Below are 27761 nucleotides of genomic sequence, written 5' to 3'. Positions count from 1 at the left end.
AAGACTAGACACTAGAAATATCCTTATTGGTAGATAACAGGAAGAGAAGATGTGATAAAACAAGGATAAAACAAGTAAAGGTGATAAAATAGATAAAGGTTTATTATGTATCAATACGAAGAGGAAGAAGCTAGGTTTCAAATTACAAAACAGTGGTGCAGAAAGGTCACTAGAAATTTCGTATTTCTTCACAAATACAGTGAGAACCCCTATAATAGGGTACAAGAGGCGTGTGATCGCTAGAGAAGGAACACCATGAGTATAGCTGTGACAGTGTAAGTACAAGTACGTAATGGTAGAGTGTAGCAGCAACTTACAGCAGGGGGTGAGTGTCTCCATCACACGGTGTAGTGGGGATGATGGCCACATTGGGACGTTCTGGTACTATGTCCACCATCTGGCCTTACTGCAAGCCACTACCACTCTTCACTACTAGTTTATGTCACTATTTCTTTCTCTCCCCACTGATTGTATCCACCGCTCAATTTTCACCGGGGTTTTTCTCTCTTCACTACTGCCACTGTTTCAGTCCTCCTCACTCAACCTCCTTCCTGTTTTCTCTTTCACTCAGGTCTTAGAGTACCTACTTTTTATACCGTACAATTAATCACAAATGTACCTTGAACACTCGTTTTCCCTGCAAAGTAACTTCATATTTTCGTAAATCACGTTATTTTGACAATAATTTACCAAATTACTAAAAATCTGGAAGTTGTTTGCTGCAAACACAGCACTCGGTACAGCAAACTTAAATTAAAATTGTGAAAACAGGCTTGAAGTGTAGACATCAACGTGCCCAACACCAGCAAGACAGTGGCACTGCTGGTGTCCCACGTCACACCAACGCTGATTTTCGAGTACTGGCTAGACTTAAGGTATTTCTGTTAGTTTCGTCTTCGTTCTGGCTTTGTGTGCTTCAACGTCGAGCTTATTACTACCTGTGAAAGGTTGCACTACTATCTGATGTACACCTAACTGTAAACTTACGTTTTTAAATTAAAAACAAAATCTTGAACTCAGAGACAACTCGCTCACAAATGTATAAGAAAAATCGGAGTATTTTATCCCCAGTGGAATATTACCAACAAATGCAGAAAAATACACCGACTTTGTCCACTTTAAATAAATCTTAGCATCTTTAGGAATCCCCCGAAGGGATACCTTTAAGTGATTCCCGATTTTTTCTTCTTACAAGTTTAGCTTGTAACTTGAGAACGCCTCAGTCAATCGGCTTCAAATTTTCGCCGGTAGTTGATTGTAATTAGAGAGTGGTTCATGACACAAATGAGGTGTGGAGGAGACTTGTGGTCAATGTTGTTTACACCATGCCAGGATTCTTACAATAGGTCTAATAGCTTGAAAAAGATGCTTCTAGTAGGCTTTAAACTTTTTACACTAGTGTATCCTACTCAGTAAATAATAATAATAATAATAATAATAATTCTACAAGTGCATGACACAACTTATACAGACCACAGCTGACATCAGTGACATCCTATATAAAAGCCCCTGGCTCAGCAGAGCATTTCGTTCAACTTAGGCTAATTTTGTTCGCAGGATGCGACCCGCACCAGTCGACTAACACCCAGGTACCTACTTACTGCTAGGTGACACTAGTGTAGCCTACTCGGGTGAGTGTTACTGAAGGGTGCTGGCGCAGATTTGCCAATTCTGTGTGAAGAATCGCATGGAATTTTACCCCCTCTAAATCACGTTAAATAAATTTGAGTATATCTCTTTAGAAAGATTTAAAGTGTTAATGCGTGACGTAGGTTACATCCAGGATGGTGCCAAGTAAGTTTAGTCCAAACAGATGAAAATTTAGCAATACTATACTAAGATAAAAAAAAATTGCAATTGTTGATTTCGAACAATAACTAAAGAATGCTTATTCTGATCGGTTTTAAACTATCAGAGATGTTAAGTTTTGTTAAATTAGACACATGTGCAACTCTTGGGTATCTTTATTGAGGAAACGTTTCGCCACACAGTGGCTTCATCAGTCCATACAAAGGATAAACTTGAAGAACAGGAGGAGAATGAGGTAATCAGTCCCTCAACCTTGAGTCGATGTGGTCAGTCCATCAATCTATTCAAGATTGATGGACTGATGAAGCCACTGTGTGGCGAAACGTTTCCTCAATAAAGATACCCAAGAGTTGCACATGTGTCTAATTTACCAACGTGTCGGTTCTCTGAACCATTCATCTACATGTTAAGTTTTATTAAACGAGTGACCTTCGCTCTGAGCTGTGTAACTTGAATTAAAAAAGGCATCAAATATGGTGTGGCACATGGTGGAGAATGGCTGGAAAAACGGTTTATGTGGTAGGGCATTTAACACAGTTTGGAAAAACGGTACAAGATATGCTGTAGGGCTTGTGACACCGTCTTAGAAAATTAGTGAATAAATTATGCGATAACTCGAAAACGCATCTTCCGATCGGCGTCAAACTTTCAGCGCTGGTGTCGTCCCTAAATGGAAGCTTCGCACTCATTTCTGGTTGTGTAAGTTTTAATTTGCCAATTTTATTAAACTGTTTCCCGTACAATACCTAGAGAATGCTTCTTCTGATAGACTTCAACCCTTCAACACTCGTCTATCATTCTTAGATACTTAAGATATTTTATAACACTCTAAGCTAGGAACAAAACAAAACAAAGGAACATGTGAACAAATAAGAGCAAAAATAAACACAAGTGCTCGAAAACAGCGGCTAACACTGCCGTATCCCTACTGACATAAGGCAGGCGCCTATTTACATACAATTATCCTTTGTATATCTAAATATTTAAATCCAGGAGGGGAGGGAGGAAGGGAGGGAGGGAGGGAGGGAGGGAGAGAGAGAGAGAGAGAGAGAGAGAGAGAGAGAGAGAGAGAGAGAGAGAGAGAGAGAGAGAGAGAGAGAGAGAGAGAGAGAGAGAGAGAGAGAGAGAGAGGGTCAACATTCCCTCCCTCAAAGCTATTAACACATCTCAATGCTACACCTAAGTGTGTCCAGGTGTTCTCAAGTGGTCTTCCGCTTTACCTGTTGTCGATTACGAGGGGAGGGGGTCATCGCCCCCAACGATCTGGTCCCTGACCAGACCTCCTGGTAACTCACTCCTAGATCCTTCTCTCCGATGTTTACAATTCCCTCTCAGAGGATCGTATTCCTCCGCAGGCTTCCGTCTCCCATCTCTAGTGACGTTAAATTCCACCATTCATTTACCACATCTAACCAACAGTTTGGACAATTTTACACATTTCGCTCTTTCAAGGACTGAAACGTCGTCTAGTTTCCTCTCCAAGTTGTGGGTTAGGTGCGATCTGTTCCAGCCAGGGTAATGAAGGTTAGTTGTTAATTGTACCAGCCAGAGTAATGTAGGTTAGTTGTTAATTGTACCAGCCAGGGTAATGTAGGTTAGTTGTTAATTGTACCAGCCAGGGTATTGTAAGTTGTTAATTGTACCAGCCAGGGTATTGTAAGTTAGTTGTTAATTGTACCAGCCAGGGTAATGTAGGTTAGTTGTTAATTGTACCAGCCAGAGTAATGTAGGTTAGTTGTTGATTGTACCAGCCAGGGTAATGTAGGTTAGTTGTTAATTGTACCAGCCAGGGTATTGTAAGTTAGTTGTTAATTGTACCAGCCAGGGTAATGTAGGTTAGTTGTTAATTGTACCAGCCAGAGTAATGTAGGTTAGTTGTTAATTGTACCAGCCAGGGTAATATAGGTTAGTTGTTAATTGTACTAGCCAGGGTAATGTAGGTTAGTTGTTAATTGTACTAGCCAGGGTAATGTAGGTTAGTTGTTAACTGTACCAGCCAGGGTAATGTAGGCTAGTTGTTAATTGTACCAGCCAGGGTAATGTAGGTTAGTTGTTAATTGTTCCAGCTAGGGTAATGTAGGTTAGTTGTTAATTGTACTAGCCAGGGTATTGTAGGTTAGTTAATTGTAACAGCCAGGGTATTGTAGGTTGTTAATTGTTCCAGCTAGGGTATTGTAGATTAGTTGTTAACTGTACCAGTCAGGGTATTGTAGACTAGTTGTTAATTGTACCAGCCAGGGTATTTTAGGTTAGTTAATTGTAACAGCCAGGGTATTGTAGGTTGTTAATTGTTCCAGCTAGGGTATTGTAGGTTAGTTGTTAACTGTACCAGCCAGGGTAATGTAGACTAGTTGTTACTTGTACCAGCCAGGGTATTGTAGGTTAGTTAATTGTAACAGCCAGGGTATTGTAGGTTATTAATTGTTCCAGCTAGGGCATTGTAGGCTAGTTGTTAATTGTATCAGCCAGGGTATTGTAGGTTAGTTGTATCAGCCACGGTATTGTAGGTTAGTTGTATCAGCCACGGTATTGTAGGTTAGTTGGATCAGCCACGGTATTGTAGGTTAGTTGTATCAGCCACGGTATTGTAGGTTAGTTGTATCAGCCACGGTATTGTAGGTTAGTTGTATCAGCCACGGTATTGTAGATTAGTTGCATCAGTCACGGTATTGTAGGTTAGTTGTATCAGTCACGGTATTGTAGGTTAGTTGTATCAGCCACGGTATTGTACGTTAGTTGTATCAGCCACGGTATTGTACGTTAGTTGTATCAGCCACGGTATTGTACGTTAGTTGTATCAGCCACGGTATTGTACGTTAGTTGTATCATCCACGGTATTGTAGGTTAGTTGTATCAGCCACGGTATTGTAGGTTAGTTGGATCAGCCACGGTATTGTACGTTAGTTGTGTCAGCCACGGTATTGTACGTTAGTTGTATCAGCCACGGTATTGTACGTTAGTTGTATCAGCCACGCTATTGTACGTTAGTTGTATCAGCCACGGTATTGTAGGTTAGTTGTATCAGCCACGGTATTGTAGGTTAGTTGTATCAGCCACGGTATTGTACGTTAGTTGTATTAGCCACGGTATTGTAGGTTAGTTGTATCAGCCACGGTATTGTAGGTTAGTTGTATCAGCCACGGTATTGTAGGTTAGCTGTATCAGCCACGGTATTGTAGGTTAGTTGTACCAGCCAAGGTATTGTAGGTTAGTTGTACCAGCCACGGTATTGTAGGTTAGTTGTACCACCCACGGTATTGTAGGTTTCTCGTGAATTGTACCAGCCACGGTATTTAAAGTTTACGAACCGAGCTGTTTGAAAGATAAATCTTCAAGATACCTTGGTGCAGACGTCAAATCTTCAAGATACCTTGGTGCAGACGTCAAATCTTCAAGATACCTTGGTGTAGACGTCAAATCTTCAAGATACCTTGGTGTAGACGTCAAATCTTCAAGATACCTTGGTGTAGACGTCAAATCTTCAAGATACCTTGGTGTAGACGTCAAATCTTCAAGATACCTTGGTGTAGACGTCAAATCTTCAAGATACCTTGGTGCAGACGTCAAATCTTCAAGATACCTTGGTGCAGACGTCAAATCTTCAAGATACCTTGGTGCAGACGTCAAATCTTCAAGATACCTTGGTGCAGACGTCAAATCTTCAAGATACCTTGGTGCAGACGTCAAAATCTTCAAGATACCTTGGTGCAGACGTCCAAATCTTCAAGATACCTTGGTGCAGACGTCAAATCTTCAAGATACCTTGGTGTAGACGTCAAAATCTTCAAGATACCTTGGTGTAGACGTCAAATCTTCAAGATACCTTGGTGCAGGACGTCAAATCTTCAAGATACCTTGGTGTAGACGTCAAATCTTCAAGATACCTTGGTGTAGACGTCAAATCTTCAAGATACCTTGGTGCAGACGTCCAAATCTTCAAGATACCTTGGTGTAGACGTCAAATCTTCAAGATACCTTGGTGTAGACGTCAAATCTTCAAGATACCTTGGTGCAGACGTCAAATCTTCAAGATACCTTGGTGCAGACGTCAAATCTTCAAGATACCTTGGTGTAGACGTCAAATCTTCAAGATACCTTGGTGCAGACGTCAAATCTTCAAGATACCTTGGTGCAGACGTCAAATCTTCAAGATACCTTGGTGTAGACGTCAAATCTTCAAGATACCTTGGTGCAGACGTACGCACGACTTTCAAAAATCTTAATACCATGACTGCAAACAAACCATAGAATAGGTGGTCATAGTGGTGGCCCATGCTACCTTCCCTATGATGTATAAATATACTTAGTTGGATGAATCTTACTGTAGCCAGCTGGCCCAGTGGCTTACACATTGGATTGTTTTTCCATGACTCCCTCGCCATAGGTTCAAACCCCACCCGTTCCGTGGTTTGTAGACGCAACCTTCAGTAAATCCACCATACCACAACTAAATAAGAAATGCCAATATAGACTAAATGTTCTCAGGGCTGTTGCTGCTACAAAACCACTATGGTGGTAATGTTGCTGCTACAACACCACTATGGTGGTAATGTTGCTGCTACAACACCACTATGGTGGTAATGTTGCTGCTACAACATCAACTATGGTGGTAATGTTGCTGCTACAACATCAACTATGGTGGTAATGTTGCTGCTACAACATCAACTATGGTGGTAATGTTGCTGCTACAACACCACTATGGTGGTAATGTTGCTGCTACAACACCACTATGGTGGTAATGTTGCTGCTACAACACCAACTATGGTGGTAATGTAAGAATAAGGTACAGAGTCTATATTAGATCCTCAATTGGCTGTGCTGCACCCATGTTAATGTTTAAGGGAAATTCTACCTTTCCCTTAGAGTTAGTGAAAAATACACGAGAGAGAGAGAGGGAGAGAGAGAGAGAGAGAGAGAGAGAGAGAGAGAGAGAGAGAGAGAGAGAGAGAGAGAGAGAGAGAGAGAGCTATAAGGTCAGTGATTGATAGCCACTGACGTCACTGGTGTATTCCTTATCACACACTTCTATCACCATCACTATAGTCAGTGCCATCACTATAACCATTATCACTATACCCACTACATCTACAATCACTATACCTACAATAACCATCACTATACAATCACCATCACTATACCCACTACACCTACAATCACTATACCTACAATAACCATCACTATATCCACTATCCCTACAATCACCATCACTATACCCACTCTCCCTACAATTACTAAAAATTACCCATACAATCATCACTATAACCACTGTCCCTACAATCACTATAACCACTGTCCCTACAATCACTATAACCACTGTCCCTACAATCACTATAACCACTGTCCCTACAATCACTATAACCACTGTCCCTACAATCACTATAACCACTGTCCCTACAATCACTATAACCACTGTCCCTACAATCACTATAACCACTGTCCCTACAATCACTATAACCACTGTCCCTACAATCACTATAACCACTGTCCCTACAATCACTATAACCACTGTCCCTACAATCACTATAACCACTGTCCCTACAATCACTATAACCACTGTCCCTACAATCACTATAACCACTGTCCCTACAATCACTATAACCACTGTCCCTACAATCACTATAACCACTCAATATTACCATCACCACACTATAACCACTACACAATAACAGAGGTGGTAGCAGTATATTATACAGTATCTGAATTGCGTTGTATTTAATAAAACACTAAACCCGTATGGTTCAAAGAGAGCTAGCAGTGGTGGAGCCTCCCTCCCACAGTGGTGGGACCTCCCTCCCACAGTGGTGGGACCTCCCTCCCACAGTGGTGGGACCTCCCTCCCACAGTGGTGGGACCTCCCTCCCACAGTGGTGGGACCTCCCTCCCACAGTGGTGGGGCCTCCCAGAGTAGTGGAGCCTCCCTCCCACAGCGGTGGGGCCTCCCACAGTGGTGGAGCCTCCCTCCCACAGTGGTGGGACCTTCCTCCCACAGTGGGGCCTCCCAGAGTGGCGGAGCCTCCCTCCCACAGCGGTGGGGCCTCCCACAGTGGTGGAGCCTCCCACAGTGGTGGAGCCTCCCTCCCACAGTGGTGGAGCCTCCCTCCCACAGTGGTGGAGCCTCCCTCCCACAGTGGTGGGACCTCCCTCCCACAGCGGTGGGGCCTCCCACAGTGGTGGGGCCTCCCTCCCACAGTGGTGGGGCCTCCCTCTCACAGTGGTGGAGCCTCCCTCCCACAGTGGTGGAGCCTCCTCCACTGCGCTGCAGCTGATCACTCAGACTATTGCTGGTAGCTGCCTATGACATCCAGGAAAACAACAACACTTCAGCAACAGGCGCGAGAACTAATATCGCCGCGAGAGGCTGAACCGCGAACAGCGGAGATCGCCAAGTTAAATAAACAATGCCACATTCGCGCACAGAGTTCTCAGTACACAGTGAAGCGCGGGGGGGTGGGGGGGAGACGGTCGCCAGTATTGTCACTGCCAGTGCGCGAGACGTAGACGGCGGAGTGCGCGACATGTAGGAGCGCGACTATACCGGTGAAGGTCGCGATGTACACTGGTGGTAATCGTGGTGTGGTAGCCTAAGGTTGCAGACGCCCCTGGGAGGGGTGTGGGTAGGGGGGAGGGGTGTGGAGAGGTGGGAGAGGTTTAGGGAGTGGTGTGGGGAGGGGGGAGGAGACACAGGGGGGAGGGGGGGGGGGGGACAGAGGGGTGAGTGGAGAGTGAAGTGAGGGGGGATGAGTGGGGGGGAGGGGGGACACACCCCTCTCCCCCAACACGTCTCACGTGCTCGCGTGGGAGGGGGTGACCAACGCCCCCTCCCTCCATTGCCTACCTCATAAATGCTCCTTTCCCTCAGTTTTCTTACATACATCCTGAACTCTTCTCCCCCCACCTCATAATCCCCCAATATACATCCCCCCCTAGAGACTACCTACTATTGACTCAGTCTTGTAGACAAGGCCTGGCTAACACAGTAGTTTGTCGAACACTCTTAACGTCAGGAGGATCCAGTCTTGACCACACCTTGTCTACCTTCCACTCCATGTCTACCTTCCTCTCTCTGTCTACCTTCCTCTCCGTCTTCCACTCCTTGTCTACCTTCCTCTTCCTCTATTCTACCCGTCTACCCTCCACTCCCTGTCTTCCACTCCTTGTCTACCTTCCTCTCCCTGTCTACCTTCCACTCCCTCTATTCTACCCGTCTACCTTCCTCTCCCTGTCTTCCACACCTTGTCTACCTTCCACTCCCTGTCTACCTTCCTCTCTCTGTCTACCTTCCTCTCCGTCTTCCACTCCTTGTCTACCTTCCTCTTCCTCTATTCTACCCGTCTACCTTCCACTCCCTGTCTTCCACTCCTTGTCTACCTTCCTCTCCCTGTCTACCTTCCACTCCCTCTATTCTACCCGTCTACCTTCCTCTCCCTGTCTTCCACTCCTTGTCTGCCTTCCTCTCCCTGTCTTCCACTCCTTGTCTACCTTCCTCTCCCTCTATTCTACCCGTCTACCTTCCTCTCCCTGTCTTCCACTCACTGTCTTACACTCCTTGTCTACCTTCCTCTCCCTGTCTACCTTCCACTCCCTCTCTTCCACTCATTGTCTACCTTCCTCCCCCGTCTTCCACCCCCTGTATAGCATCTTGGCAACAACTCTGAAGAATCTATTCCTTTGAGTTTTTTAAATTCCACGTGTTGATGGGAGTGGCTAGTTTGTGCACTCAATATCCATCCTGTGGATGGGAGTGGCTAGTTTGTGCACTCCATATCCATCCTGTGGATGGGAGTGGCTAGTTTGTGCACTCCATATCCATCCTATGGATGGGAGTGGCTAGTTTGTGCACTCCATATCCATCCTGTGGATGGGAGTGGCTAGTTTGTGCACTCCATATCCATCCTGTGGATGGGAGTGGCTAGTTTGTGCACTCCATATCCATCCTGTGGATGGGAGTGGCTAGTTTGTGCACTCCATATCCATCCTGTGGATGGGAGTGGCTAGTTTGTGCACTCCATATCCATCCTGTGGATGGTAGTGGCCAGTTTGTGCACTTCATATCCATCGTGTGGATGGTAGTGGCTAGTTTACCGTGTACCCCATATCCATCGTGTGGATGGTAGTGGCTAGTTTACCGTGTACCCCATATCCATCGTGTGGATGGTAGTGGCTAGTTTACCGTGTACCCCATATCCATCGTGTGGATGGTAGTGGCTAGTTTACCGTGTACCCCATATCCATCGTGTGGATGGTAGTGGCTAGTTTACCGTGTACCCCATATCCATCGTGTGGATGGTAGTGGCTAGTTTACCGTGTACCTCATATCCATCGTGTGGATGGTAGTGGCTAGTTTACCGTGTACCCCATATCCATCGTGTGGATGGTAGTGGCTAGTTTACCGTGTACCCCATATCCATCGTGTGGATGGTAGTGGCTAGTTTACCGTGTACCTCATATCCATCCTGTTGACGGTAGCACAAGAGCATATGGAAACCCACGAGGCCCAGTAACTAGATCACAACAGGGTTAACAACAGTACATGTGGATAAATATACAAGCTGTATGTATTTAGGGGCCGGGTTGAGCTTTTTTTTTTTTAAGTCTCGTCAAAATTCTGGCAAAAAATGCCGCTTTCCAATAAGTCTTTGAAAATGATTGAATTCGTAATTTATGCATGAGTGACGTAATTCCGTTTTTTTTTTTCGTTTCACGGGTAATTTTATTGACCTGAATAACTGATTACAGCAACACAAAGTTCCCTATCCACTTGGCTTACTGAGCAGCCTGATTAAAAGTATATGGAGTAAATGGAAAACTTTATTAGGTAAAATAAAATTCGTCACAGAGCAAGACTGTTTCCTGACGAGGGTGTTTATTAGTGCAACGTTTCACTTGATAAATCTTCATGCAAGTGAAAGGTCGTACTTGTAAAGTTCTCATTTTGTTGTATGTTTATTGTTACGACTTGTCAGGTTCGCCACACTTTAGCAGACTAACCAAGTCACCACCAGTGCTGGACTCTAGCCTTGTAGAGTGCTCAACAATCATTACTTTCATCATACCCACATGAACGAGAGCAGATGCTGCAATAACTCGTATCTTCAGGCAGTGTTTGAGACATGGGAGAAGGCTACAATCGCACCTTCATCCCTGGCTTACACCACACCAAAACCTCTCAAGATGCTTCGTTGGCAATGTTAGGATCAGGAAACATCATCATCTAGTCCAGGGTTCATGTTAGGTTTAGGAAAACCCATCCCCTAGTCCAGGGTTCATCCCAGGGACGCTTACAAGAAGATCCTAGTCCTCTAGGCATATTCCTGAAGGAAGTGTGAAGCTCAGGGCACGTAGAGTCTTCCATCAAGCTAGATGGAAAAGCCCATTTCGACTCCGAAATGCTTATTTTTACTTATTTATTTATTTTTCCATGCGGAAGTTCATCCCCGGACATATATAATGAAAGCCGAGACTCTCATCACTAGACTATGACAGCACTTCTCTCTCACTCTTCATACGAGTGTGTTATGAAATCTCTGACTTTTCATTTCTCTTACATTTCTTTCTTTGTTTCTCTTTTCTTTTTACACCAAGTACTCGCATCAAACAACGACTGCATCACCTATTTACTTACATGGTTTTGAATGGTGAAGAACTAGGTATGTCCGAAAGTTATTGTGCTGGTGGTACAGGAGAGTAGCATCACAGAGGGTGGAGGCTGGTGCTACCAAGCTGATGGGAAAGGAGAGTAGCATCACAGAGGGTGGAGGCCGGTGCTACCAAGCTGATGGGAAAGGAGAGTAGCATCACAGAGGGTGGAGGCTGGTGCTACCAAGCTCGTGGGAGAGGAGACTAGCATCACAGAGGGTGGAGGCTGGTACTACCAAGCTGATGGGAAAGGAGAGTAGCATCACAGAAGGTGGAGACTGGTGCTACCAAGCTGATGGGAAAGGAGAGTAGCATCACAGAAGGTGGAGGCTGGTGCTACCAAGCTCGTGGGAGAGGAGAGTAGCATCACAGAGGGTGGAGGCTGGTGCTACCAAGCTGGTGGGAGAAGAGAGTAGCATCACAGAGGGTGGAGGCTGGTGCTACCAAGCTGGTGGGAGAGGAGAGTAGCATCACAGAAGGTGGAGACTGGTGCTACCAAGCTGGTGGGAGAGGAGAGTAGCATCACAGAGGGTGGAGGCTGGTGCTACCAAGCTGGTGGGAGAGGAGAGTAGCATCACAGAGGGTGGAGGCTGGTGCTACCAAGCTGGTGGGAGAAGAGAGTAGCATCACAGAGGGTGGAGGCTGGTGCTACCAAGCTGGTGGGAGAGGAGAGTAGCATCACAGAAGGTGGAGACTGGTGCTACCAAGCTGGTGGGAGAGGAGAGTAGCATCACAGAGGGTGGAGGCTGGTGCTACCAAGCTGGTGGGAGAGGAGAGTAACATCACAGAGGGTGGAAGTTGGTGCTACCAAGCTGGTGGGACAGGAGAGTAGCATCACAGAGGGTGGAGGCTGGTGCTACCAAGCTGGTGGGAGAAGAGAGTAGCATCACAGAGGGTGGAGGCTGGTGCTACCAAGCTGGTGGGAGAGGAGAGTAGCATCACAGAGGGTGGAAGTTGGTGCTACCAAGCTGGTGGGACAGGAGAGTAGCATCACAGAGTGGAGGCTGGTGCTACTGTGCTGATGGGAGAGTAGCATCACAGAGAGTAGAGGTTGGTGCTGTGTTGGTGGGAGAGGAGAGTAGCATCACAGCGAGAGGAAGCTGGTGCTACTTGATGCAGATGTCACATGTACAACCTACCTAGTGAAACACCACTGTGTTTGGATGGTACAGTATAAGCCCTGCCACTCACAGCGCATCGGTTCGAGTCACTATCCACTTTTCTGTCTAATAATTAAACTTACACAAACACACACACACTCCATACATGGTTTTTACGAGCGGGTACGATAGGGCCCACGAGGCTAAGAGAGTAAACCTGAAGAGTGGCAAGTAAAAGGCAGTGCCAGGATCTGAGAACTGACCCCTGCAACCACAAATAGGCGAGCATAAATAGATGAGGACCCCCCAAATGTCTGCCAGTCCCTCGAAGCCCCTTAATTGATGATAATAAGGAAGCTTCAAGGAAAGTCCCCTAGCCCCTCTTTCTATGTGAAACATTTGGACCCACCCCTGGGGTCGTACCAGGAATGGAGAGAGGGAGGGTGGGAGGTTTAAGGTGTTAGATACTTGAGAATCTAGCAGGCTTGTGTGAGAGTGTTCAAGTGGAGTGGATGCAATTGATTTTTCTGGCTTGACATGCTGTTGACGTGTGAGTACGATAATGTTTATAAAGGAATTCAAAGAAACCGGTTAGCCAGACTTGAGTCCTGGAGGTGAGAAGTACAGTGTCTGCACTCTTACCTTTATACCTTAGAAGAGTTTCGAGAGTTTAGCTACTCCCGGAGCCCAGCCATGGGCCGGGCTAGTCTGGTGCTTGCCTGGTCTACCAGGCTGTTGCTGCTGGAGGCCCGCTGCCCCATATATCCATCACAGCCTGGTTGATCTGGCACCTGGTGAAGATACTTGTCCAGTTTCCTCTTTAAGGCTTCTACACTTGTTCCAGCCGTGTTTCTGATATCTTCTGGTAAGATGCTGAAAAGTCTGGGACCCTGGATGTTGATATAGCGTTCCCTTGTTGTCCCCACTGTACCCCTGCTCCTCACTGGGTTTATTTTACACTTCCTCCCATATCTCACTCCAGTGTATTGTTATGGCAGTGTGCAAATTTGGGATCAAGCCCTCGAGTACTTTCCAGATATATATTATCATGTACCTCTCCTCCGCTCCAGTGACTACATGTTCAAGACTTGCAAGCATTCCCAGTAATATAGGTGCTTTACAGGCTCAACGTGAGCCGTAAACGATCTCTGTATTTGTTCCAACTCTGATATTTCTCCTGCTTTGAACGGGAGCGTTAGCACTGAGCAATATTCTAAGTGAGGGAGCACTAGTGATTTGAAGAGTGTCACTATCGGCATTATTTCTCTTGTTTTGAAAGTTCTCAATACCCACCCAGTCATCTTCCTGGCTGTCGTGATCTTTGTCTTGTTATGGTCTTCAAAAAAAAGGTCGGCTGACAATTATTCCCAGGTCTTTTACGTGTTCGTTTCGTTCTATTTGTGACCCTCTTGAGTTGTATATATAGTTTTTCTTTTGAGTTCTTCAGTCTTTCCATACCTAAGATGAAGGAGGGTTGGGAATGTTACAGTCGTGGAGGTGGGAAGTACAGTAACATCACCACGCCTCTGAAGAATAGGTGGTGATGTTACACTTCAACACACTTCTGGCAACATTCATGTTAAGACGACAACAATAACAAAGTCCAAGTCGGACCGAAACGTCGTCGTAAGCTTCTCTCTTTTATGTGCGGGTTATTTGTGTAACGACAACAATAGTTGGAATGAAGAAAAAGAGAAAAAAAAGGAGGGATTAAATACAAAATGACAAGGAAGGGATGAAATACGAGAGGCTCTAAACCTATACGGGTTCTTCAGCTCCTGAGGAACGGGGCTGGAGAATCCGAGAAAGTCGACGGATACCCTAATTCCCTGGACCATGTAGCGACCGGCGAAGAGACAAGGCCAGGAGCTAAGACTCGACCCCTGCAGCCACATATAAGGTGAGTATATACACAACTCCCTTAACAAGAACAAACTACATGCATATTAGTTGGTTAACATACAGACATTCGGTGTCTTTTATCCAGCACAGGATGCCAGGAAGTCTGAGAAACCCACAGGTCAAGGTCAGACGGTTGGTGCCAGTGTTGGCCTGAGGCTAAGAACACACAGCTGGCACTCTCAAGGTCAGACGAGTGGTGGTGGTGGCTGAGGTTAACAAGAACACACAGCTGGCACTCTCAAGGTCAGACGAGTGGTAGCAGTGTTGGTGGTGCCTGAGGTTGACGAGAACACACATCTGGCACTCTCAAGGTCAGACGGGTGGTGGCAGTGTTGGTGGTGCCTGAGGTTGACAAGAACACACATCTGGCACTCTCAAGGTCAGACGGGTGGTGGCAGTGTTGGTGGTGCCTGAGGTTGACAAGAACACACATCTGGCACTCTCAAGGTCAGACGGGTGGTGGCAGTGTTGGTGGTGCCTGAGGTTAACAAGAACACACATCTGGCACTCTCAAGGTCAAGGCTACGTGGAAGGTTTACCACAAACCAAACGCTACGCACTTCCCACAGTGATTTTTCTCCTAGCCAGGTTTGTGTGCTAGCAAGACTGATGAAACCTATCCCGACCACCTCTTAATTAAGTCGCACATTCAAGCCTTCTAACATTATACCACTCAAGACTTTTAATATACTTTAACATTCCAGACTTTTAACACTATCAACAACTAGCCGACACAGGGTGGCATTCACAAGTCGCTCCCCGCCACATCAGTAATTCTTCCCACGTAACTCAAGCGCTGCAGCAGAGAAACCTTTGAAGCTCTCGTACCTACTGAACCCATTGTGGAATGCTTGACCATATCTTCACCCTGCTGAACCTCCTATATCAGTGCCATAAATTTTGTTATCCACTTCGAAGGATGGCACGTGAAAGGTAAACACGGTTAGCTTTTTGTTCCCACAAAGTAACTATCATATAGAGGAGGGTAACAGTAAACAGCTGGTGTTCCCACAAAGTAACTATCATGTAGAGGAGGGTAACAGCAAACAGCTGGTGTTCCCACAATGTAACTATCATACAGAAGTGTAGCGGAACACTGCTGGTGTTCCCACAATGTAACTATCATACAGAAGTGTAGCGGAACACTGCTGGTGTTCCCACAATGTAACTATCATACAGAAGTGTAGCGGAACACTGCTGGTGTTCCCACAATGTAACTATCATACAGAAGTGTAGCGGAACACTGCTGGTGTTCCCACAATGTAACTATCATACAGAAGTGTAGCGGAACACTGCTGGTGTTCCCACAATGTAACTATCATACAGAAGTGTAGCGGAACACTGCTGGTGTTCCCACAATGTAACTATCATACAGAAGTGTAGCGGAACACTGCTGGTGTTCCCACAATGTAACTATCACAAACACAGGTTATCTTGTACTTAAAACACCTTCCCTACCCCTCACTCACTACTACTTGACTGAAGTCAACTTCTCGCTTGTGTGATCTGAAGGTTACTCAGAACGATACCGGGAGGTCAGCCCCCTGTGGCTCGGTCCCAGACCAGGCTTTCTGGTTGTCGACCTTACCAGGCTGCTGGTGTTAGCAGCATGCAATGCAACGTATGCGCAACATTCCAGTTGATCAGGAACAGTTATAGGTAATTTAAATTACCTCTTGACGACACCTACAAGTCCACTGGTACGTTTTCTTTCAGTGTACTCAAGGCATCCTTGCTTTTCACTGGGGGTATTTTGCACTTTCTGCCAAGTCTCTTCCTGCCGCAGGTGTAAATTTTGATGCATCTTTATCGCCTACGTTGCAGGAAGTACAGTTCAAGGGAATTCAAGTGCCCCAGGTAATTTCGGGGCTTTCTCGTTCACGTTCTCTGCTCGTGCTGTGCTTCTGCGTTCTTTGTGGGCGCGCCCTCTCCTTGTGCTCGTTTACATTATTTTGCTTTCTCACCTCTTTTTCTCCTATCCCTTTTCTATCTTACCCCTTTGTATTTTACATCTTTCTATCCTCTCTCTCTCTCTCTCTCTCTCTCTGTGTCATCTGGTGCCTGGTAGCTAAGGCAGCTCTCACGAGGCTTGGTCCAGTAATTCCACTGGTAAAGGTTGAACCAATCCAGCCTAACACTGTGTATTGATCCACCACCTTTCCACTTACATCCCACTGGTAAGCCACTGCTCCTACTCGTTAGTATCATCAGAAGGAAGCGCTAAACCCACAAGAGTCATATAGCAGATGGGTAGTGGGAGGCAATGTGGTCCGAAACAAGGGAACAATAGCTCTGTTGAACAAGCTGTCAGTGTCAGCTGTGCAGAACAAGCTGTCAGTGTCAGCTATGCAGAACAAGCTGCCAGTGTCAGCTGTGCAGAACAAATTGTCAGTGTCAGCTGTGCAGAACAAACTGTCAGCTGTGCAGAACAAACTGTCAGTGTCAGCTGTACAGAAGCTGTCAGTGTCAGCTGTGCAGAACAAACTGTCAGTGTCAGCTGTGCAGAACAAACTGTCAGTGTCAGCTGTACAGAACAAGCTGTCATAGTGTCAGCTGTGCAGAACAAACTGTCAGTGTCAGCTGTGCAGAACAGGCTGTCATAGTGTCAGCTGTGCAGAACAAACTGTCAGTGTCAGCTGTGAAGAACAAACTGTCAGTGTCAGCTGTGCAGAACAGGCTGTCATAGTGTCAGCTGTGCAGAACAAGCTGTCAGTGTCAGCTGTGCAGAACAAACTGTCAGTGTCAGTGTCAATCTGTCAGACACTGCAACACAAGGGTATCTTGGTACAGACCTGCAATCAACTTCGACAACTTCCACTAGTGAGAGGGGCTGGGTTTGAGAGGGACCTAACCTTTCAACATCTGAGTTCTTACCTCTCCTAGTGGCCTACGTCTCACCTCCTGGCGCTATAAAAGCTCCATCCTGTCACTTCTTCTCCATATTGTTTCATACTATGGAACAATGCTCTTCTCCAGACTGAGGGACTGACCACCTCAAAACTTTAAGGGTGATGGACTGATTACATCGTCTTCAAGTATCTTCTGCTTCTATCAACTTTTCTGTACTTGACTGAAGAAGCCTACTGTGTAGGCGAAACGTTTCATAATAAAGATACCTAACTGTTGCATATGTGTCTTACCTAACAACCTGTCGGTATTTTATACCATTTTAATGTTCAGTGTCAGCTATACAGAACAAGCTGTCATAGTGTCAGCTGTGCAGAACAAACTGTCAGTGTCAGCTGTGCAGAACAGGCTGTCAGTGTCAGCTGTGCAGAACAAACTGTCAGTGTCAGCTGTGCAGAACAGGCTGTCATAGTGTCAGCTGTGCAGAACAAACTGTCAGTGTCAGCTGTGCAGAACAAACTGTCAGTGTTAGCTGTGCAGAACAGGCTGTCATAGTGTCAGCTGTGCAGAACAAACTGTCAGTGCCAGCTGTGCAGAACAGTCATAGTGTCAGCTGTGCAGAACAAACTGTCAGTGTCAGCTGTGCATAACAGGCTGTCAGTGTCAGCTGTGCAGAACAAACTGTCATAGTGTCAGCTGTGCAGAACAGGCTGTCATAGTGTCAGCTGTGCAGAACAGGCTGTCATAGTGTCAGCTGTGCAGAACATAGTGTCAGCTGTGCAGAACAGGCTGTCATAGTGTCAGCTGTGCAGAACAAACTCAGTGTCAGCTGTGCAGAACAAGCTGTCATTGTCAGCTGTGAAGACCAAGCTGTCAGTGTCAGCTGTGCAGAACAAGCTGTCAGTGTCAGCTGTGCAGAACAAGCTGTCAGTGTCAGCTGTGCAGAATAAGCTGTCAGTGTCAGCTGTGCAGAATAAGCTGTCAGTGTCAGCTGTGCAGAACAAGCTGTCAGTGTCAGCTGTGCAGAACAAGCTGTCAGTGTCAGCTGTGCAGAACAAGCTGTCAGTGTCAGCTGTACAGAACAAACTGTCAGTGTCAGCTGTACAGAACAAACTGCCACTGTCAGCTGTACAGAACAAACTGTCAGTGTCAGCTGTGCAGAACAAACTGTCAGTGTCAGCTGTACAGAACAAACTGTCAGTGTCAGCTGTACAGAACAAACTGTCAGTGTCAGCTGTACAGAACAAACTGTCAGTGTCAGCTGTACAGAACAAACTGTCAGTGTCAGCTGTACAGAACAAACTGTCAGTGTCAGCTGTACAGAACAAACTGTCAGTGTCGGCTGTACAGAACAAACTGTCAGTGTCAGCTGTGCAGAACAAACTGTCAGTGTCAGCTGTACAGAAACTGTCAGTGTCAGCTGTACAGAAACTGTCAGTGTCAGCTGTAGAGAACAAACTGTCAGTGTCAGCTGTACAGAAACTGTCAGTGTCAGCTGTACAGAAACTGTCAGTGTCAGCTGTAGAGAACAAACTGTCAGTGTCAGCTGTACAGAAACTGTCAGTGTCAGCTGTACAGAAACTGTCAGTGTCAGCTGTAGAGAACAAACTGTCAGTGTCAGCTGTACAGAAACTGTCAGTGTCAGCTGTACAGAAACTGTCAGTGTCAGCTGTACAGAAACTGTCAGTGTCAGCTGTAGAGAACAAACTGTCAGTGTCAGCTGTACAGAAACTGTCAGTGTCAGCTGTACAGAAACTGTCAGTGTCAGCTGTACAGAAACTGTCAGTGTCAGCTGTAGAGAACAAACTGTCAGTGTCGGCTGTAGAGAACAAACTGTCAGTGTCGGCTGTGCAGAACAAACTGTCAGTGTCAGCTGTAGAGAACAAACTGTCAATGTCGGCTGTAGAGAACAAACTGTCAGTGTCGGCTGTGCAGAACAAACTGTCAGTGTCGGCTGTGCAGAACAAACTGTCAGTGTCGGCTGTGCAGAACAAACTGTCAGTGTCGGCTGTGCAGAACAAAATGTCAGTGTCAGCTGTAGAGAACAAGCTGTCAGTGTCAGCTGTGCAGAACAAGTTTCTTCAGTGAGAACGTTTGACCCAGCAGACGGAGGGTCGAGCCTGCAGCGGTCTTGTCGTGACCCCGCAAGCATTTAGAGCTCTCTAATTCAAAACAGCTTCATCACAGCACTTGAGTGAGCGAAAAGTTGCTCCAGTTCAAGCTGGCTCTGCAACGTTTCTCCACTGCCAGAGGACAGTATGACGCATGGTTCGCAGGGTTCTTGATCCAAGGACCGGCAGCTACCCCCCATTTTCCCCTGGGTCAAACCTGATTACCTCACATTCTTCAGGCGCTGACTGACCCTTACGGGTTTAGCCCCTCAAACTAATAACAAAAATTAATGTAAAAAAATAAATAAACAAACAAAAACTATTTTACTTCTAGAGAAATTATAAAAATTTTATTACCATCACTATAACAACTATTATTACTACCACCATAACAACTATTATTACTACCACTATAACAACTATTATTACTACCACTATAACTATTATTACTACCACTATAACAACTATTATTACTACCACTATAACAACTATTATTACTACCACTATAACAACTATTATTACTACCACTATAACAACTATTATTACTACCACTATAACAACTATTATTACTACCACTATAACAACTATTATTACCATCACTATAACAACTATTATTACTACCACTATAACAACTATTATTACTACCACTATAACAACTATTATTACTACCACTATAACAACTATTATTACTACCACTATAACAACTATTATTACTACCACTATAACAACTATTACCATCACTATAACAACTATTATTACTACCACTATAACAACTATTATTACTACCACTATAACAACTATTATTACTACCACTATAACAACTATTACCATCACTATAACAACTATTATTACTACCACTATAACAACTATTATTACTACCACTATAACAACTATTATTACTACCACTATAACAACTATTATTACTACCACTATAACAACTATTACCATCACTATAACAACTATTATTACTACCACTATAACAACTATTATTACTACCACTATAACAACTATTATTACTACCACTATAACAACTATTATTACTACCACCATAACAACTATTATTACTACCACTATAACAACTATTACTACCACTATAACAACTATTATTACTACCACCATAACAACTATTATTACTACCACCATAATAACTATTATTACTACCACTATAACAACTATTATTACTACCACTATAACAACTATTATTACTACCACTATAACAACTATTATTACTACCACTATAACAACTATTATTACTACCACTATAACAACTATTACCATCACTATAACAACTATTATTACTACCACTATAACAACTATTACCATCACTATAACTATTACTACCACTATAACAACTATTATTACTACCACTATAACAACTATTATTACTACCACTATAACAACTATTATTACTACCACTATAACAACTATTATTACCATCACTATAACAACTATTATTACTACCACTATAACAACTATTATTACTACCACTATAACAACTATTATTACTACCACTATAACAACTATTATTACTACCACTATAACTATTATTACCATCACTATAACAACTATTATTACTACCACTATAACAACTATTATTACTACCACTATAACTATTATTACCATCACTATAACAACTATTATTACTACCACTATAACTATTATTACTACCACCATAACTATTATTACTACCACTTTAACAACTATTATTACTACCACTATAACAACTATTATTACTACCACTATAACAACTATTATTACCATCACTATAACAACTATTATTACTACCACTATAACAACTATTATTACTACCACTATAACAACTATTATTACTACCACCATAACAACTATTATTACTACCACTATAACAACTATTACCATCACTATAACAACTATTATTACTACCACTATAACAACTATTATTACTACCACTATAACAACTATTACCATCACTATAACTATTACTACCACTATAACAACTATTACCATCACTATAACTATTACTACCACTATAACAACTATTATTACTACCACTATAACAACTATTATTACTACCACTATAACAACTATTATTACCATCACTATAACAACTATTATTACTACCACTATAACAACTATTATTACCATCACTATAACAACTATTATTACTACCACTATAACAACTATTATTACCATCACTATAACAACTATTATTACTACCACTATAACAACTATTACTACCACTATAACAACTATTACCATCACTATAACAACTATTATTACTACCACTATAACAACTATTACCATCACTATAACAACTATTACCATCACTATAACAACTATTATTACTAACACTATAACTATTATTACCATCACTATAACAACTATTATTACTACCACTATAACAACTATTATTACCATCACTATAACAACTATTATTACCATCACTATAACAACTATTACTACCACTATAACAACTATTATTACTACCACTATAACAACTATTATTACCATCACTATAACAACTATTATTACTACCACTATAACAACTATTACCATCACTATAACAACTATTATTACTACCACTATAACAACTATTATTACCATCACTATAACAACTATTATTACCACTATAACTATTATTACTACCACTATAACAACTATTATTACCATCACTAACAACTATTATTACTACCACTATAACAACTATTATTACTACCACTATAACAACTATTATTACCATCACTATAACTATTACTACCACTATAACAACTATTATTACTACCACTATAACAACTATTACTACCACTATAACTATTACTACCACTATAACAACTATTATTACTACCACTATAACAACTATTATTACTACCACTATAACAATTATTACTACCACTATAACAACTATTATTACCACCACTATAACACCTATTATTACTACCACTATAACTACTATTATTACCACCACTATAACTATTATTACTACCACTATAACAACTATTATTACTACCACTATATCAACTATTATTACTACCACTATAACAACTATTATTACCACCACTATAACTATTATTACTACCACTATAACAACTATTACTACCACTATAACAACTATTATTACTACCACTATAACTATTATTACTACCACTATAACTATTATTACTACCACTATAACAACTATTATTACTACCACTAACATCTATTATTACTACCACTAACAACTATTATTACTACCACTATAACTATTATTACCACCACTATAACAACTATTATTACCACCACTATAACAACTATTATTACTACCACTATAACTATTACTACTACCACTATAACAACTATTACCACCACTGTAGCAACTATTATTACTACCACTATAACAACTATTATTACTACCACTATAACAACTATTATTACTACCACTATAACAACTATTATTACTATCACTATAACTATTACTACCACTATAACTATTATTACTACCACCATCACTACTACTATCACTACTACTACTACTACCATCACTACCACTACCATCACTACCACCATCACTACTACTACCATCACTACCACCACTACTACCATTACTACCACCATCACTACTACCATCACTACCACCATCACTACCACCATCGCTACCACCATCACTACTACTATCACTACCATCACTACTACTACCATCACTACTACTACCATCACTACCACCATCACTACAACTACCATCACTACCACCATCACTACTACTACCATCACTACCACCATCACTGCCACCATCACTACTACTACCAACACTACCATCACTACTACTACCATCACTACTACTATCATCACTACCACCATCACTAGCATCACTACCACCATCACTATCATCACTACTACTACCATCACTACCACCATCACTACTACCATCACTACCACCATCACTCACCATCACTACTACCATCACTATCACTACCACCATCACTACTACCATCACTTCTACTATCATCACTACCACCATCACTACTACCATCACTACCACCATCACTACTACTACTACCGTCACTACCACCATCACTACTACTACCATCACTACCACCATCACTACTACCATCACTACTACTACCATCACTACCATCACTACTACTACCATCACTACTACCATCACTACCACCATCACTACTACTACCATCACTACTACCATCACTACTACTATCACTACCACCATCACTACTATTACCATCACTACCATCACTATCACCATCTCTACTACTACCACCACTGCTAGTACCATCACTACTACTATCACTACCACCATCACTACCATCCCTACTAACCATCATTACCATCACTACTACTACCATCACTACCACTACCATCACTACCACCATCACTACTACCACCATCACTATCACCATCTCTACTACTACCATATTACAAAAAAAAAAGTAATTTTTAAAGAAGATGGAAAGATTTACTCCTTTTGTAATAAAGAGTTCGGGATACATAAATACACACATTAAAATAAATTAATCTTTAATATAAAAATCAACTTTCCTTGGTCTAGAGGTATTTGAACTAACATATGATAATATGTACATGTTACTATAATAAATTATAATTAACATTTTACTAAAATAATAAATAATTCATAACCCTACACAGGGTACAACTTTCTTGACACTACTGTGTCACTATATATATATATATATATATATATATATATATATATATATATATATATATATATATATATATATATATCTATGTTAAAATAATAAATTAAGTAACATTTAAAATAATATATTACAGTCAACTGTTTCTCACGACACTTATCCGGTCGAGGCCAGTCACATGACACTATTCAGTGTAGACTACAACCAGGCCATCTTCAGTGTCACACGACACCCTTTTCATCTCAGTGTTCCACTACGGTCCTGTGCATATCTCAGTGTTCCACTCCATCATACGTCCCTAAGTTTCACACTACGGTCCTGGCCCAGTTCAGTGTAACACTCCAACCTTTTCTTCATGTAATGTCCCACTAAACAGCATCCGATGACTCCGGCCCACAGTTGATCAGCGTAGACGGTGAGTCCACAGACATCACCGGTAGTCCAGTAAATCCTCTCCAAAGCCGGTTGACACACCGCTAGCCGAACACCATGCTGCAAGCTCACTGAATGCGGCCGTCAAGTAACTGAGGCCAACAGACTCAGTGAGCTGCGGTGAGCGGTTCTTCTAACGCCAGTAGATAGGTACGATTAGGTGTTCAGGTACCTACTGCGTAGATGTGTACCCTGAGGAGTTCAGGTACTTAATGTTGCTGAAGCCAGTAGACGTGTACGATTAGGTGGTCAGGTACCTACTGCTTAGGTGCGTATCCTGAGGTGTTCAGGTACATACTACTGCGGTGCGTACCGTGAGGCGCTCAGGTACATACTGTTTCTAAAGCCAGTAGACGTGTACGATTAGGTGGTCAGGTACCTACTGCTTAGGTGCGTACCGAGAGGCGCTCAGGTACATACTGTTTCTAAAGCCAGTAGACGTGTACGATTAGGTGGTCAGGTACCTACTGCTTAGATGCGCACCGTGAGGCACCCAGGTACTTACTGTTCTAAGGCCAGCTCAGCAGTCCCCACATTGGGTTTGATGACGTACCCAGTGGTACTGCCGGCCGGCAGGTTAACTATTTAACCGCTAGTTTGGCAGGGGGCCGCAACATACCATCACTACCGCTATCACTACTACCACTATCACTACTACCACCATCACTACTACTACCATCACTACTACTATCACTACCACCATCACTATCACCATCACTACTACCATCACTATCACCATCACTACTACCATCACTACTACCATCACTACCACCAACACTACCACCATCAATATTACTACCACTACCATCACTACTACTATTACAACAACTATTACTACTACCGCCATCACTAGTACTACCATCACTACCACTATTACAACTATTACTACTACCATGACTATTACAATAACTATTACTACTACCACCATCACTACTGCTATTACTATCTACCGTCACTACTATTACCACAACAATCACTATTACTACCATTACTACTATTACTACCACCACCATTACCACCACTATTACTACCAATACTATTACTACTACCACTACTACCACCACCACTACTATTACTGCCACCAGTACTACTACTACTACCCCTATTACTACCACCACTACCACCATTACCACCACCACCACTACTACTACTACTACTGTTATTACTACTACCACCACCACCACTACTAGTACTACCATCATACCACTATTACAACAATTACTATCATCACTACCACTATAACAACTATTACTACTACCACCATCACTACCACCATCAATATTACTATCACTATCATCACTACTATTATTACAACAAATATTACTACTACCACCATCACTATCACTATTACAACAACTATTACTACTACCACCATCACTACCACTACTATTACAACAATTATTACTACTACCATGAGTACTATTACAACAACTGTTACTATTACCACCACAACTACCATCACTATTACTACCACCATTACTACTATACTACTACCACCAACATTACCACCACTACTATTACTACAACTACTATTACTACTACCACAACCACTACTATTATTACTACCACCAGTACTATTACCCCCACTATTACTACCACCACTACCACTACTACTACTGTTATTACTACCACCACCATTACCCCCACTACTATTGCTACTACCACTACTACTGTTATTACTACTACCACCACCACCACTATTACTATTACTACCACCACTACTATTACAAACTACTACTACTAAATATTTAATGATAATAGAAAAAACACTAAACCCGTGTGTTTTACTGATTTAACCATCTTACTGAGGAAGTAGTAACGACATCATTGGAGAACCTTTGTTGCTCCCCTTTATTGTAATACCTTATTTTCCCATCTTTATTTTAATACCCTATTTACCCCATTATCCTAATACCTTATTTATTCCCTTATCTTTATTCTTATACCTTATTTATCCCAGTATCTTCATTCTAACAGCTCATTTATTCAATTTTCATTATTCTGCTTTATTTGTCGCATTATCTTAATTCTAATATTTTATATTTTTCCAGGTAGACATCTATTAGACGCCAGGTAGACTTCTAGTAGACGCCAGGTAGACTCCTGGTACACGCCAGGTAGACTTCTAGTAGACGCCAGGTAGACTCCTGGTACACGCCAGGTAGACTTCTAGTAGACGCCAGGTAGACTTCTGGTACACGCCAGGTAGACTCCTTGTAGACGCCAGGTAGACTTCTAGTAGACGCCAGGTAGACTCCTGGTACACGCCAGGTAGACTTCTAGTAGACGCCAGGTAGACTCCTGGTACACGCCAGGTAGACTTCTAGTAGACGCCAGGTAGACTTCTAGTAGACGCCAGGTAGACTTCTAGTAGACGCCAGGTAGACTTCTAGTAGACGCCAGGTAGACTCCTGGTACACGCCAGGTAGACTTCTAGTAGACGCCAGGTAGACTCCTGGTACACGCCAGGTAGACTTCTAGTAGACGCCAGGTAGACTCCTGGTACACGCCAGGTAGACTTCTAGTAGAAGCCAGGTAGACTTCTAGTAGACGCCAGGTAGACTCCTGGTACACGCCAGGTAGACTTCTAGTAGACGCCAGGTAGACTCATGGTACACGCCAGGTAGACTTCTAGTAGACGCCAGGTAGACTTCTAGTAGACGCCAGGTAGACTTCTAGTAGACGCCAGGTAGACTCCTGGTACACGCCAGGTAGACTTCTAGTAGACGCCAGGTAGACTCCTGGTACACGCCAGGTAGACTTCTAGTAGACGCCAGGTAGACTCCTGGTACACGCCAGGTAGACTTCTAGTAGACGCCAGGTAGACTCCTGGTACACGCCAGGTAGACTTCTAGTAGACGCCAGGTAGACTCCTGGTACACGCCAGGTAGACTTCTAGTAGACGCCAGGTAGACTCCTGGTACACGCCAGGTAGACTTCTAGTAGACGCCAGGTAGACTCCTGGTACACGCCAGGTAGACTTCTAGTAGACGCCAGGTAGACATCTAGTACACGCCAGGTAGACTTCTAGTACACGCCAGGTAGACTTCTAGTACACGCCAGGTAGACTCCTGGTACACGCCAGGTAGACTTCTAGTAGACGCCAGGTAGACTCCTGGTACACGCCAGGTAGACTTCTAGTAGACACCAGGTAGACTCCTGGTACACGCCAGGTTGACTTCTAGTAGACGCCAGGTAGACTCCTGGTACACGCCAGGTAGACTCCTGGTACACGCCAGGTAGACTTCTAGTAGACGCCAGGTAGACTTCTAGTAGACGCCAGGTAGACTCCTGGT

The 27761-nt window shown here is 43.2% G+C and overlaps 1 protein-coding gene across 7 annotated transcripts in view; it reads right to left on the bottom strand.

Moving 5' to 3' along the window:
• MESK2 (misexpression suppressor of KSR 2) overlaps nucleotides 1–27761 on the bottom strand; it is a 541942-nt gene that overhangs the window by 115272 nt on the left and 398909 nt on the right. The window contains exon 1 of one of the 7 annotated variants that reach the window (XM_053773993.2): nucleotides 318–637. The exons of the other annotated variants lie outside the window; for them this stretch is intronic. Within the exon in view, the coding sequence (XP_053629968.1) occupies nucleotides 318–397 (80 nt within the window). The 5' untranslated portion in view covers nucleotides 398–637. Of the gene's footprint in view, nucleotides 1–317; nucleotides 638–27761 lie in introns of those variants that run through there. 7 annotated transcript variants of the gene reach the window in all.

The sequence above is a fragment of the Cherax quadricarinatus genome, chromosome 7 (genome assembly GCF_038502225.1).
Source record: "Cherax quadricarinatus isolate ZL_2023a chromosome 7, ASM3850222v1, whole genome shotgun sequence".
Lineage (NCBI taxonomy): Eukaryota > Metazoa > Arthropoda > Malacostraca > Decapoda > Parastacidae > Cherax > Cherax quadricarinatus.
This window is presented reverse-complemented; position numbering and strand designations above follow the sequence as displayed.